The following is a 14,791-nucleotide window of genomic DNA, read 5'->3' on the forward strand; positions in this document are numbered from 1 at the left end:
TAGTTCACCTTACATGCATTAATGTAATAACGTGGTTAGCCTACTCAACGTTGCACACGAACAACATGAAGCTACTCACGCAGGAAGAACAGCTGCTGCTGACATCATCATCCTCATCATTTCTGCTACACTGGCAGGGCTAGGGGCCAGGACTCTACTCTTCGGGTTCTTGGGGGATGTTGCTAACTCCGGGTCCAATAACAGGCACCACACCTGCAGTAGATGTGCACGGTGTGAGGTCTCGCAGCAAGCTATCAAACACGGCGCATTTCTCGGCTTTAAAAAATGCTATATGTCGCCAGGTGTTTCATCAGATTTGAGGTGTTACCTTCTTTGACAGTATCACAGTATCAGCTTAAAGCACTTGTTGCAGGCTGCTGAGTTTGCATCTTTTGCTGTGAAGTACAGCCAGACTTTTGATCGCTTCGCCTTCGGCATTTTTAATCTGTAGCTCTGCTCTAAAAGAACATACATACCTGGGCCCGCCTACTATCCTTGGAAACGTAAAATGATTGGCTAGAATCCAAAGTGTATGACATCTCAGGGAAAAAAAACAAACACAAAATGTGCGCTGGTTTTCGGTCTGGTTACTACCGTTTATGTCAGAACCGGTACCATCATGGCATCAGATACTGGTACCCATCCCTACTCGTAGAGCAGGGCGATATGACCAAAAATATTTATCACGATATACATTTGAAAATTTGCGATAACGATATAACTGACGATATAATTGACACTAGACAAAATACTTTACAACTCCACAACTTTATTAGTGCAAAAAACCCATCAATGTATTTTCACTTAAACAAGCAGCTGTTTTTTATGTGCATTAAAGTTATATAAAAAATTAACAGTGCAAATGCAAATTCCTCACTGACAGTTTAACCAAAAGGCATTTCCAGTGGAAACTGGCCGACATATCCTCAGCATAACCATGTAGAATATCCACAAAACTTAAAAAGAGGTTATACACACACAATACGGTAATATTATGTTGAAGCACAGTACGTATCACTCCGCGAGGCTCCTGCCTACGATAGCCGTAATGCTCCGACAATCCACCAAGCGGTGTGGCTTCGTAGCTTAGCAAAGTCGTACTGAAACATCTGACAGATTTTCGAGCGCCGTGTACATAAAATCGTTTCGAGGTCAGTAAACACAACCAGAATTCATACATAAGGCACACGGGATTATAAGGGACACTGTCCATTTTCAGAAAAATCAAAGGATTGATTTTAAGTGCGCCGTATTTTCCAAACAACACGGTAATAACGACGGCCCGCTAGCATGCGCTACCAAAAATAGTGCTTTGTTGTGTATCTGACGGACGAAAGCTAAACCAGTTCCACACCACTGAAGTCGCAGCATTTTTACAAACACATTCTGGTTCATCCGTTTCATTTAACGATCCACTTTCGCTCTTCTCATTCTGCGTCGCCGCCATGTGCGTATGTAAACAAAGGCACTGCGCATGCGTGTTTTACCCACATTCTATCGCGATATTTCATTTTCCTATCGTTGCCCAAAATTACACCGGTATTACCGTGAACGGTATGATGTAGTCCAGCCCTACCTACTCGTGTGGTTTGTTTTCAGACAGTTCTGCAGTAAAGCTTCTCTCATCACCATCATCACGTCACCTGTGGGTAATTTAACCAGTAACACCAATCATTTGAGACAGGAAGAAAATCTGTTTCCTTGTAGAGGAAGAAGAAAGGCTTCCACACAAGTTGAGGTTTTGAGTCCACAGAGCTTCACAGGAAAGATATGACCGAGTTTGTTTAGACAAATGATTGAACAGAACAGTCAGAAGCTGCTGGTTGAAGGAAACGAGCACAAAAAGAATTTGTGTTGTTTGTGACATCAGAGCAGCTCACCTAAAATCCAAAGCTCTGCTCCAGGATCGCTGCTTACCCAACAAACAGACCCTTACAGTTCATATGGGGAGGTGTGGGCAGACCCACATGGTCTACAATAGACAGTGTGGGACTTTACTGCCACCAGTTGGTTTGTAGTACGCACCAGAATAATCCTCAAAAAGAGAGATCATTTTAGCTCCTCCCTTTTTTTGCAGGAGGTCATCACAGAGCTGATTTTGGCAGATTTTTACTTCAAACACCAAAGCGTCTGTTTTTATCACGTCTGCCACTGCAGACTCACACATGCACACCACTGTTCCTTTGTTCACTGTGTTTGTGCTGTTTGCTGCACAGCTCTCACCGCTGTCTCCTCCCACACTCTTGTGGTTGTTACACAAACACGTTACCGCACTATGCCCCTGCCCTCAAAGACATCACATAAAATACTATTGAACAAGCAGCATGTGTTAGTAAATAGAAGATGTCCTGACATCTTTCACTGCTTGTTCAGTATATCAGTGATATCCAGTTTAAGATTGGAATAAATCACTGTCTCTAATCTGCATTTTTATGACAGTGAAATTAAAAAAATGTTCTCTTATTTCATCTTCCCCACAATAGTCACATTACTCTTTATCGGGTTCTCTTTATTATAAAGAGTTTGCCAGCAAACATCCCTGTGAACGCCCACAGTGGGCAGGTTGTTGAACAGGACAAACCACATGTGTTTTCTATGGCTTTACTATTTCTTGGGTGGTTTTGAGACTGAGACGTCTTCTTGCCGAACCTCCAAACTTTGTTAGTCTGTTACCAGGGCTATGCTAGCTAGCCTTGTTTTTAGCTTGTCTGCTAACTGTTTGCTGCCCTGAAGCTACGGCTGTCTGTGGGCTTTACCTACTGACATACTTTTACAAGACGATACCCGACAACTGAACTGCGCGTCTCAGTAGAGAAACCTGCTCCCCGTTCACTCGGTGCTCAGTCCCAGCTGCTCACAAACCACTTTCCACTGGAACCAGTTCAGCCACATCTACAGGAGGGCCAGTCGTCTCAGTCGATCTCTTATCTATGTCTGATGAGATGTGACCGCTCCTCAGGGGCGAGGTCAAAGTCCAGAGTCTGCAACCTGCAACCCAGATGTGTGGGTGGTGGTAAAGGACAATAAGGGTGGTACTCCATCTACATCCTCACTAAACCAGGCGCCACTCGGCACTGAGGAGGGGAATGGCTCACCGACAGGGATGCCTCACTAACCTCACTCGTCAGCCTGCCGATTCTTGTGATTGGCTGCTGCAGCTGTGTCCTCTCCTGGGCTTCCTTGCCATTTCTCTTCCCAGTTACCTGGCTATAGTGCAAACACCTGCATGACACCCAAGCTGAGCATCCAGGCTTTTCTCTCCAGAGCACTACTCCTGCCACTCCTGTTGCCTCGACGGCTGCATCTCCAACCTCAAATGCTTGTAGTGCCCGCGAGGTCCACATCATCTGCCATCTCCTCAAAGCCATGCCTGTCCACAGTGTTGTTGTGGGCACCTCTACAGTCCAACATGGTGGCCGTGCCTTTTGCTATTATGGCGCCTGTGTGGAGGATATTACAGCTGTTGAAAACTCACCACAAAGACTCAGCACTAATGACTTAAAAACAGTCAGTTGGAGACCATCGAACAAGGTTTTGTGCACCTTGTGAAGAGTCTCCTGGTCCTCTCCCTGTTTGCTTTTGTTCAGCCATCTGCACCAGCTGCACATTTGGCTGAAGGGCTGCTACAGGAATAAAGACAGTCCTCCAGCGCCCTGAACCTAGAAACAAGATCCGCTTCACCCAAACCTCTGGGGTTCAATCTGCCCACAATCATTGAATTAACCTTTCACTCATGTAGGACTGAGCCCAGACCAGCGTGTCGCCTAAAGTCATGTTATTACTGATATTTTCTCACCATCACTACTAAACCGTGTCACACCTGCTAACCTGCATAACCACCGATACCACGACTTCACCTGTTTTCTCAGTGTCAAAGTCGGCCACCTCATCTTTATCAATTCCTGCGATTATAAGGAACAGAGAGGAAAAACTCCAATGTTTTCCATAGTTGTGCACCCAGACTCAGTACTGATCTGCACTGTGTGATGGAGTCTTTATGGTGGAGGAGCACCAGTGGTTTATAAGGATCATCTAAACTGTGTCCCATTTAATTCTGGTTCTTTTTACTCCTCCAACTTTCTAACCATTAAAATTCATGTAAAGATCCAGTTTACTGTGTTGTAATCATCCATTCTCTTCCACTTACCCTTTCCAGGGTCGCAGGGGGGTGGAGCCTATCCCAGCTGTCTTAGAGCGGGACCAACCTGTAGAGGTCGCCAGTCTGTATGAGGGCGTGTTGTAATCTGATGACCTCCGAAATCCTGCAAATTTTTCCTGAATTAATTCTTTAATCTCTTCTGACCTGTAAAAATTTATTTTGATCAAATCATTTAATCTACATATGGATGATTTATTTAACTGCCCTGATACAGGATTTATTAACATTACAAAAATCATTTTATTTAATGCAACATGTTACCGGCCCCAAACCTCAGATCTGGATTTACTCTCAGTTTATCTCTAAATTCCTTCCACATGTCTGACCTGCGATCACACATTCATGCTCTTTGACACAGTTCTGTATCGACTGTTATCTAAATCTCACATCTTTAATGAGCACTCAGGTTTTCTGCACTTTTCTTTCCTTACTGCAAAGTCAGATTAGTCCCAATCATCAATCCTTCCCCCTGGATCAGTGATCACATCAACACAAAGTGCAGAAAAGCTGAATGTAGACGGAAGAAGCCTGATCTCATGTTCATTCTCCATATAAAGGAGTTATTGATCACACAGAACCAGCTCGTCAAAGACGTGAAAACATCTCATGTTTGATTAATGAAAACAAACTCGGGCTTCGTGTTTGACGCCATCAGCAGATTCCTTCATCCTCCTCATTCTGCTTTCACTCCCACGTCTTCAGATACTGAAACGTTGCAGAGCTCGTCATGCACACCTCATCCTGTCAGTGACATCACCTCTCCTAAATCATTTTCTTTTGTCTCTGGCTGATAAATCATCATCTGACTGCTTACAGATTACTTTAAAGCAGCCGGCGTCTTTGCTCTGCTGGGAAAAACAATCCCACCGTTTCAGTTGTTTAATGGACGATTTCCAAACTTGTTTGTTTCCAAAAATCCTTTAAAAGTTGTTCATCAGCTTCTTCAGATTGTTGGAGGAAACATCTTCAATAAATTCCAGTTACAGGCAGAAACACAGCGTTATTAAAGTTACTAATGATACTTCTGCACTCAAAGGTGAAGACGTTTGTTTCCTGCTCGACGTGTCTGCAGCCTTGTTGATCATGCTGCTCATCGCTGCTGCTTTTCTTCACTTTATCAAATCGACACTTCAGAATTCATATTAATCAGTGTGAGTCCTCGTCTGGCCCGCTGCTGTGTGGAGTCCCGCAGGGATCAATCCTTGGACCTGATATCAGTGAATTCTCTGTTGCTATGCAGACGACACACAGTTATACTTTTCTGTCAGCCTGAACACCCCGACAGCCTCTCCTGCCTCAGTGAATCCTGATCTGACGTTGCCACAAATGTCAAAGCTCATCCAGTCTTTTTTCCTTCATCTCAGAAATATTGACCAAAGTGCTGCTTTCATAAAGTTTAAATTCAAAGAACTGAAACCAGCAGTCTGTCAGTGATGTGAACATGTGCAGCTCTGTGAGGCTTTCCAGGACTGACTGTCTGGAAACGTGTTGACTTCCTTTGTAGATGATCACATCTCCCCTCACTCTCTGACAGCAACTCTTCACTGCATGTTTCTAATCTGATGCGATTGTTATGTTCTAGCTTAAACTGCCATGTTTCCTTTTCTGCTTCCTGTTTTTCCTCTCAGTGCCCACACTGCTGTGGCAGACCTCACATTTCCAGCTGCCAGCTCAGTGTTTCCACCACAGTCTTCCTCCTGCTGCTCATTCTGCTGCTGCATCTTTGTACCAGAGCCTGACCTCAGCCCACAGCTGAATTTACCTCCCTGCTGATTTTGTCTAATCAAACAGATGAGCTTAGACTGTCCTGTGTTTGGATCTGTAAGATATATCGGATAAAGATATCCTTAATACAATAGTTCAATGGTTTTGACCAGAGAAGCCCCAGTAAGTAAATAAAATTGTATTCATATAGCACCTTTAAAGACAGCCATCACAAAGAGCTTAAAAAGAACTAAAGGCAAGTTTACAAAGATGAGTTTTTATTTGTTTCTTAAACCACTGAGTCCACGGAGCTCAAACTCAGAGGGGGAGAGTTGCAGAGTGTGACGCTGTGACCAAAGCTTTGTCTCCTTTAGTTTTCAGCCTTGTGTGATGTAAGCAGACCATCATCTCCTGCTGGTTTGGCTGCAAAGGTTCAAAGATGGAAGCTGGTACAAGCTGCAGATGTTCCAGCGAGTTTCGGCTTACAAATGTGAACAAGGAACTACTGTAATCCAAACATGAAGCATGTGTTATTTATATAATACATGATTTCCCTTCAGTGTTACACAGCAGCACTTAGCAATATTTCTGTTGTGATAAAAACGTGATCGAATCAGAGAAGCCGGCATTATTCAAAACAGTTTTTTTTGTGAGGGACAGCCAATCAGAAGAAGGCTGGTGTGGGGCGGGGCTAAAAATCAGGCAAAGCTGCTACGGTACAAAAATTAAAATTTGAGATGAGCAATTTCATATTAATGTTCACTGACTGCATTAAAGCAATTATAACCAGAGCTCTGCTGTCCCGAAAGTAAAAACACATTTTTCTGGTGTTAACTTTTATTCTCCATCAATTTCGTCCCCAGACTCTGTACCGACTCCTGCAGTGAAGAAAGTGAGTGTGAGCTCTGAGAGCTGCTCCTTACTGTGTTTGGTGGACAGAGAGACCAAACTGCTGTGGTTTAAAGACGAGCAGAGACTGAACCAGAGCAGCTCTGCGCTCTCTCTGCCTCTCACTGTGCACAAACAGGACTTCAGCTCCTCTTACAGATGTGTGGCTGCAAACCCTGCAGAGAATAAAACTCTTCCTGTCCATGTGAGAACGACCTGTGGAGACACCAACAACGACACCAACAGCTCGACTGAACCAAGAAGCTGTGAGATTATTTCCAACTGTGATTTTTAAACATGTTGTTCACTGTGTTTGCTGACATCTGATTTCCTGTTTGACAGATAACATCCTCATTATAATCTTCTGTGTCCTGTCGGTTGTGATGATCATACTTGCTGCTTTTTTCATCAAGTCAAAGTATCTTCCCCGAAACAAAACAAAGACAAACGGACAGGCACAAGGCAGGTATTTATTTTCTCTTTTTATTTTATTTATTCTATTTACTTCTAACCTCTTTGGAGCTTGTAGGTCTAAACCTTCAGATCCAGATCACATTAGACAAAAACACATTTCAGCCCCGTCAGCTGTAACACGTCTGCGTTTGACCGACTTCAGTAGAGTCTTTGTCCTGTTAGTGGAACTATGAGCTGCTTCCAGTGCATCACTATCAGCACTAAGAACAGGCTGATGCTGCCATGTTGTGTCACAGAGGATCTTCTGGTTCATATGAACTGCTTCAGTAGACACATGCAGCTGTCACTGTGATCACATCTGACTAAACCTGACGAGCTTAGAGCAAAAGTTAAAGTGCATTTACTCCGTATAAGGTTTTTAAATCTCCATTAACATGTAAACTGTGCGTCTTATATATGACAACAGGAACTGACTGAAAAGAAAGCAAACACGTACTGAAGGTAAACCTCTGTTCACTTCAAAACTGTAAATGTCTCTGCTCATTAACTCCTTTGGGTCTGTCGTCGTTTATCCTCCTGAGAACAAAAGTATTGAATCCACTACAGAGGATGTAATGAGCAGGCTGGTCTCAGGAGGACACGCCCACTCTGGACTCAAGTACTAAAAGCAGGATGTGGGACTCTGTGAGGTTGTGTGTCGTGGACAAATGGTTTTTGTTGAAGAAGTTCGGGGAGTTTCATTGTTAAGCTAACGTTTGGGTTCCTGTATCTATTAATACTGAGGACTAATCATCTTCCTGTCTGTCTGACTTCTTCTAACTGTGACTTTCATGTCTTGTGAGATTATTGGGTCACTTTCAGTGTCAGACTTAAGTGTGATGATATTCTGGTTTCCTTCTTTGTGTCTTTCCCGTTTCCTTCCCCGCTGTGTTTTCAAACATTATTCCTGTTTTCCTTTTTGACACAGTTCTCTCATGTTTAGTGTTTTTATGTTCATGTCTTCCTGCTTCAGTGGTTGTTGTCCATGTTTTACTTTGTAGTTCTTTCTTTCTTACAGTCTCATTGTCTCGATTACCTCCACCTGTGTCTCGTTCCCCAGCTGTGTCCATCAACAGTCCTTTTGTTTCTTCATAGTTTTGGTCATAACATCAGTGAATCTGTCTTTGTGCTTCTGGTTCTGATAGTTGGGACTCTTCTTCCTCTCAGTGCTGCCTGCTCACATCAGCAATGATTAAAAATCAATGACCTTAATTGATACTCGCCCTCTGTGGGAGACGTGTCTGAGAGATCTACATCAGGCAAACTTTGTGATTAATTTGATCCTACTGTACTGCGAAGAGGACATCCTGGACTTCCAGTGATGCTACATTTGTGCAGGTTGATTCAAATACAAGGACGTCTGTTTTCAGCAATAGCTGATCATTTTTATGTAGCGATTATGTTTCTATTGTTAAAAATCAAATAGTTTCTTTACCTGAAAACATAAAAGGTTTTCAGAAATCTGCAGTAGTTTGAAGCTTTTCAGAACAGAACATTCACTCAGTCGTCTGTGTGTAGACAGCAGGACAGAGGAGGGCGAGGCAGGATGTAAGGTGGAGGAGGGTCAGACGTTAATGCAGGAAAGTGAAAGAGGACACGAGGAGCCAGAGCAGCAGCCAAGTAACCGCACCCACTAACTGTTATCAATGAGAAGCAGCGTGTGAGCTCTGAGCTTCTGGGCGTTATCATGTGATGAAGGGGAAGAAAGAATGTTTTCAGCTGAATTCACACAACTGATCTTATATAAAGAAGAATCTGTTATTAAAAGTACGTTAAACTGTAGCTTTCACTTTGTTATCAAATCAATTTCAACTTCCCGGCCGACCTAATGAGCTAAAGACAAACAGCATCAGTTTCACATCTTTGTCCTGTTAGCACTTCAGAGTAAAAGCTACTGACTCTTTTTAAGAACATCCATCGTTGATCATCTGCAGGTCGATGTTGAAACTACAGATTTTCACCTGTAGTTCTGCAGGTTGTTCACTTTGCTTCATGCACCTCCACCTGGTGGAGTTTGGACTGTTTTTTTGCTTCATGATGAAGTTGACAGGTTTAGTTATTATTGGCTTTACATGGCTGAGGTTGGCTGTTTGATCCAAATGTTCACATCAGTATCAGGTCGTTACTTTAATCTCTTTATTCTGTGTGTTGCTCCAGTTTGAAGCAGTAAATATTTCTGTACAAACACTTTTCCCTCCCTGTGAAATCAGCAGCTGGACCTTTGGCTGCGACACACTGTGAGACAAACTGCACACAAACAGTTTGTGTGTTAATGACGTTTGTTGAGCTGATAGAAACGCTGCATTTTAAATTACCTGACACAACATGTTGCTCCCTTTATGCTCGCTCCTCTTCTGCAGGGCGAGCTACACACTGAAGTACTGAGAGTAACAAGTCTGTTTTTTAAAGAGGTAAATGTAGACATACCAAAAGAAATCCACTTACATACAGTAACAGAGTATTTGTACTTTGTTACTTCCTGGCTCTGGTGGTGAAAGTGATGTTTCTGTCATGACTGCTGTTGGTTCTTCAGTGTTTGTTAATGTTAAACTGTTATTGGTCATCATAGTTGTTACCTCAGCAGACTGATTACCTGCAGACTATAATCACACAGTCAAAGTATTCAGCCAATGAAAAGTGTCAAATTTGTGTTGTTGTTTTTTATTAGAGTTGAAAAGTATACCTGAGTTTTGAACTATGAGAACGAATGAAAATAATCTCCTCTCATGTCAGCTGTCAGGTCCAGGCAGTTTGATCTAAATCACAATTTTTAAAAAGAAGCTTTAAAATGCTTTAAAAATACTCACATTCAGTTTCCAGTGATATAAAAACACAGGTTCAACATGTACAGAAGCCTGAGAAAGTGTGTTAGACAATCAAAGTGAGTTATGACGATTTATAGTTATCTTTCCATCATCAGGATCACTTACCAAACATCAGCAGTCAGCTGTTACACAAAGCTGGTTATCGCCTCATGAGGTGTGAAAATAAAGAACTCAAACATGAACATTTGATATAAGATCCTGTTTTAGGAGAAAATAAAACAGAGATTTGACACTAGTGGGGAAACTTTAGACCCTCCCACTGTCCACACAAAGCTCCAAGAACTCTTCTGGGAACGGCGACTCTGTTTTATGGAGACCTGACTCATCATCAGGCAGTGACCTCATACCTGCTGATCTCTTACTCAGGTGATTTACCTCAGAGGCTTTGGTAATACTGAACACCAGGTTAACCCTGTCATCACCCGACTATGATGAAATCCTGCTTCACAGACCTTAGTTGGTTTGCAGTTCTTCCTCCATCCTGCTGTTTAATGGTGGTTGCTAAGCAGCACCTTGGTGACAGTTGTAGTGCATTAACTCCACCAGGTGATTTGATCTGATTGGTGATTAATCAGAGTTGAGAGCTTTGATGTAGCTCAGCTCAGTGTTGGGCACATAAAGAGCAAAGCTGTGGCTCCTGAGAGGTTCAACACCTTCTCTTCTATCAGGTTTGCAGCGCTGCAGAGTCACACTCCACTGATGCATGAGAGTCAAAGTTCATACCTGAAGCCTGCACAGAGCTGGTGAAGCAAACCGAGAAGAGGAGCAGGAGAGGAAATAACACTTGATAGCAGACGGGAAGTCTGTAGATGAAGTTAGAAAGACTGTGTGAGATTTTAACCTTCGGCTCGTTATCAGGCGTCAACTGGCTGCTGAGTCAGTAACCTCACATCATGCTGCTTTTAGAAACAGCCTGTACACACACACTGGGTACATAAATAAAGATACTTATTTTTACCTTTTTAACTCATGAATTTAACACTTCGCCTAAAATTCATGCACGCTGTTGATTAGTGTTAGCATCGGTTCAGCGTTGCTGCTGTATTATAGGTAATTATAAGAGGAAGCTCAGTTTAATTAAAAGCAGAGGGGAACTTAGAACTTCTTCTTTTATGAACATCATAACATCTGCCAGATGTTACATGGAGGTGAACAGTTTTTTCTCCTCCTGTTCTTTGTTTTTGTGACGGCTGTGAGAGTTTTAGAGTTTGCTTCAGGCCTCGACGTGTCTGTGCTCGCTCAGCATATGCAAGAGTCAAACGCTCATCTAGAGTCAGCCAAGCACACAGCACAGGTATGTTTGTGAGTCTGAAGGTCATGTAAGGGTTGTGTATCTCTCCTTTGTGCAGCCAAGCACCTGAAGTGTTTCTATGACCACCAGCGTCACCTGCCTGATGGAGGATGTGATGCAAACAGAGTTACTATGGAGACATTTGTTTCCCATGAACATGAATCTGTGTGGATTCATTCTGGTTTCACTGAGACTCGTTTTATATACACATGAATAACATACACATGTCCTTGGAACACCTTTCTCTGCTCGTTCAACTTCAGTTTTTATCAAGAAATTTGTATTTAACAGTTTGTGCTGACTGGTACAAACCTTACAGAGTCTTTGTGTGTTATTGTTTCCATGTGCTTTCATTTCCTGGCATCAGTTCAAATCTATAGCTCCAGGCAGCAGCAGCTGTCTTCTCATGGAGATTTCTAAACTAAAGACTCCACAGGATTGTAGAGAGAGCTGTGATGGTCAGAAAAGCCAGCACAGGTGTGGCTGATGTGGTTTACTTTGTAACACGATGGACTTCCCCACAGTTTTCCCCATTTTCCAGCATCCTCTTGTACTTTCCCAAACATTTTTGCTGCCTGATTTCTGAGAGTTTATTCCTGCTCCCTCTTTTTTCTCCTCTGAACCATAAAACATCAGAAGCATTTTATTGCCTCCATGCGTCCATGACCTGATTATTTTCTGTTCTTTCACTTTTTTGTTTCACTCTTTCTTGTCAGTTTGTGGTTTTAAAGTGTGATATCAGTTTAAATTTAACTTCAGCTTTGTATGTTTTGCAGGCCCCGCAGGCACGCAGGAAGAGGTCCAATATAGTGAAATACAAATAACCAACAACAGACAGGTTGGTGATGTTTCACTGAGAAACTCTATCATTAGCAGCTGTGCTCATCCAGCCTGTCTGCAGGGCAGATGTCATCATGTCTGTTAGCAAACATGCTGTGTTTGTTCTCACCAGTTCCTGGAAACTGAATGCAAATAGCAGCTGCAGCACACAAAGGCTCAGGTGTGCACAGGTCATCTGCCAATCAGAAGGCTGTGGTTCAATCCCTGAGTGTGTGTGTGTGCGTGTGCGTGTGTGTGCGTGCGTGCGTGTGTCTACCATAAATACTCGGCTGGTGTGGCGTCTGCGTTTACAGCGTTGTTTACCTGACATGAACATTTTGGAGAATTCCTTCTTTTTTCCAAGGAAAATAAAACAATAACCTTGAAGCTCATTTCCTGCCATTTATTGAGTCATGCTCAGTAGCCCCGTTTACATCAGCAGGATGGACTGTGATAACAGGAACGCCCTGATGCTGTTACTGGAACAGCAGTATCTATTTCATCTCTTCCACTTTACTCTGTTATCTGATGCCTGTATTTTCTCCTCTCCAGGGGGAAAATTTACCAGAGTCATCAACAACGATCTACCACACCAACCTGACCACAGTATACGATAAGCTGGAGGTCCATCGCATGATCACGGACAACGATGCTGAAAATACCTGAGACCAAATGAGAAATTCCCAACTGAGAGTTTCCAGAAAGAAAACATTTCAGGTTATTGTTTTTTTTGACTGAATTAGTTGCTTTTATTTTATTTATATCATTTCATTTATTTTATAAACTGCATGTGCCTCTGTGTCACCCTGTTAGATTTCTGTTATTGAATCTCACGTTTCAGTTTAATTCACAGCAAAGCTTGTTTTCACTTCCTGCAGCTAATAAAAAGTCTGTGCATGAAGGAATTTGGGAAATGAGTCAATGATTTAAAAACAACTAACACACTCAGCTCAGGTACAGCTGAACTGGTTTCATAGTTAAAGCTGTCGACTGAATGCAGCGAAGCAGCCATGATGTCCAAACATCGGCTTTGTGTGGAAGAGATCAACCAGGTTCCACTTTTGAGTTACACAATTTTGTACCACAAGACGTGCAGCGAGTCAGTCTTTACATGTTTTCTCCATCCAGTGTTAAAATTATCTTCCTTGTTCACCTCAGACTGTGCAGGCTGATGGTGGAATCTCACCCGGACTATTGGCTGATACTTTTGGTGATTTATGTTCAGACTTGTTCCCAAAAACCTTTCATCCTGCAGTGGATCAACATCATCTGGAACTTCTCTTACCAAAAAAAGACACTTTTCCATTGGAGAAATATGTAATAACCAGTGTTGGGAAGGTTACTTTTAAAATGTATTCCACTACAGATTACATGCCCCAAAATGTATTTTGTAACGTATTCTATTACATTACTCATTGAGAGTAACGTATTCTGAATACTTTGGATTACTTAATATATTATCAAGCTTTTAACAACTACATGAATGTACTATTGCTGTGATTTATTACTATTACTGAAGGTTACTCGCCATACCAATACCAACTAGATGTTTAAATCTTAATATAAATGAGTAACAGTAGGTGGACATTAGGTAAAGCTGCACTTTTTGCAGCGATCTCGTATAGAAAACTATTCCGCGCGTATATAAAACAGGTCCGCGGCTCCGAACCGTAGTAAAGGGACCTCTGGCTAATACGGTGGGTTCATGTCGGGCTCGTAGCCGAAAACTAGCTTTACTTTGTTGTCTGGGTCAACTTTGTTAGCGAGAGACAGAGAGAGGCGCTGAAAGGCTGCTCCAACCGAACTTATTGTTTCAGAGAAAAACACGAACACAGTGTACAGTCGAGTCTTAATAGCTTACTTACAGCTGGGCTCGTCAGGCACTCTGTTTGGCTGCAGTGGTTATTATTATATTTACATGCTTCCAGCTCCCGTTTCTGCTCCGTGACAGCTCGGACTTTTCCTTTTTCTCCCTCCCTCGCTCACAGACACATCACGGGTATAGCAGTCCATTCTCCCTGCAGCACGGACTACACTGCCCATGAGGCTACAGTCTTTAGGGCTTTGCCTGTAACACTCTGACTATTGCCTTCATATTAAATCATTTTTTGAATAATAATTTAAAAAAAATATTTCTTCACGTCATTATGTGGGCCGCCAGTAGAGGTGACATGGGCCGTGAGATTGAGACACAGACATTAGAGCCTCTTAATGCGTGTTTTGTTGGGGTTTCCATATCTTCCCCTTAATATCAGTTCAACATCATTATTGTTATTAGTATTATTATTATTATTAAGTGTGCCTATGCAAAGGCACATTTAATTAATTTTGGTGTTTATTAATGATTTAATTAATATTAATTAATATTTGGTGGTTTTATACGTTTTAAGATTTGGTTTCTGTCCTGTTCTGGAGCTAAACGTGACCACACATATGTTCTACAACAATTATTAGTTTATAATGTCCTAATCAATAATACACCTGTGCCTGTGTGATGTCAGTCTTACTTTAGTAGTGTGACAGCTAACATATTTTTCTTTCTTCTGCCCACATATTCTGATATCTACAAACGTGTAATTAACATGTAACTAATGACACAATCTGTAATTTTTAACAATGAATTTATTTATATTTGCATGCCAATAAAGACTG

At 42.2% G+C, this 14,791-nt stretch overlaps 1 protein-coding gene across 5 annotated transcripts in view; it reads left to right on the top strand.

The window, feature by feature from the left end:
• The window catches only part of LOC100692222 (SLAM family member 7), a 32,345-nt gene extending 19,243 nt beyond the window's left edge, over nt 1-13,102 (top strand). For 2 of the 5 annotated variants that reach the window (XM_019359422.2, XM_005462528.4), the window contains 4 exons: nt 6,727-7,017; nt 7,094-7,213; nt 12,097-12,158; nt 12,692-13,102. In XM_019359422.2, the coding sequence (XP_019214967.1) occupies nt 6,727-7,017; nt 7,094-7,213; nt 12,097-12,158; nt 12,692-12,805 (587 nt within the window). In that variant the 3' untranslated portion in view covers nt 12,806-13,102. Of the gene's footprint in view, nt 1-6,726; nt 7,018-7,093; nt 7,218-12,096; nt 12,159-12,691 lie in introns of all 5 variants that reach the window. The other 3 variants (XM_019359425.2, XM_019359424.2, XM_019359423.2) reach the window with 3 other exon arrangements.
• Nucleotides 13,103-14,791: the final 1,689 nt, after the last annotated feature.

The sequence above is a fragment of the Oreochromis niloticus genome, linkage group LG6 (assembly GCF_001858045.2).
Source record: "Oreochromis niloticus isolate F11D_XX linkage group LG6, O_niloticus_UMD_NMBU, whole genome shotgun sequence".
In the NCBI taxonomy this organism is placed as follows: domain Eukaryota; kingdom Metazoa; phylum Chordata; class Actinopteri; order Cichliformes; family Cichlidae; genus Oreochromis; species Oreochromis niloticus.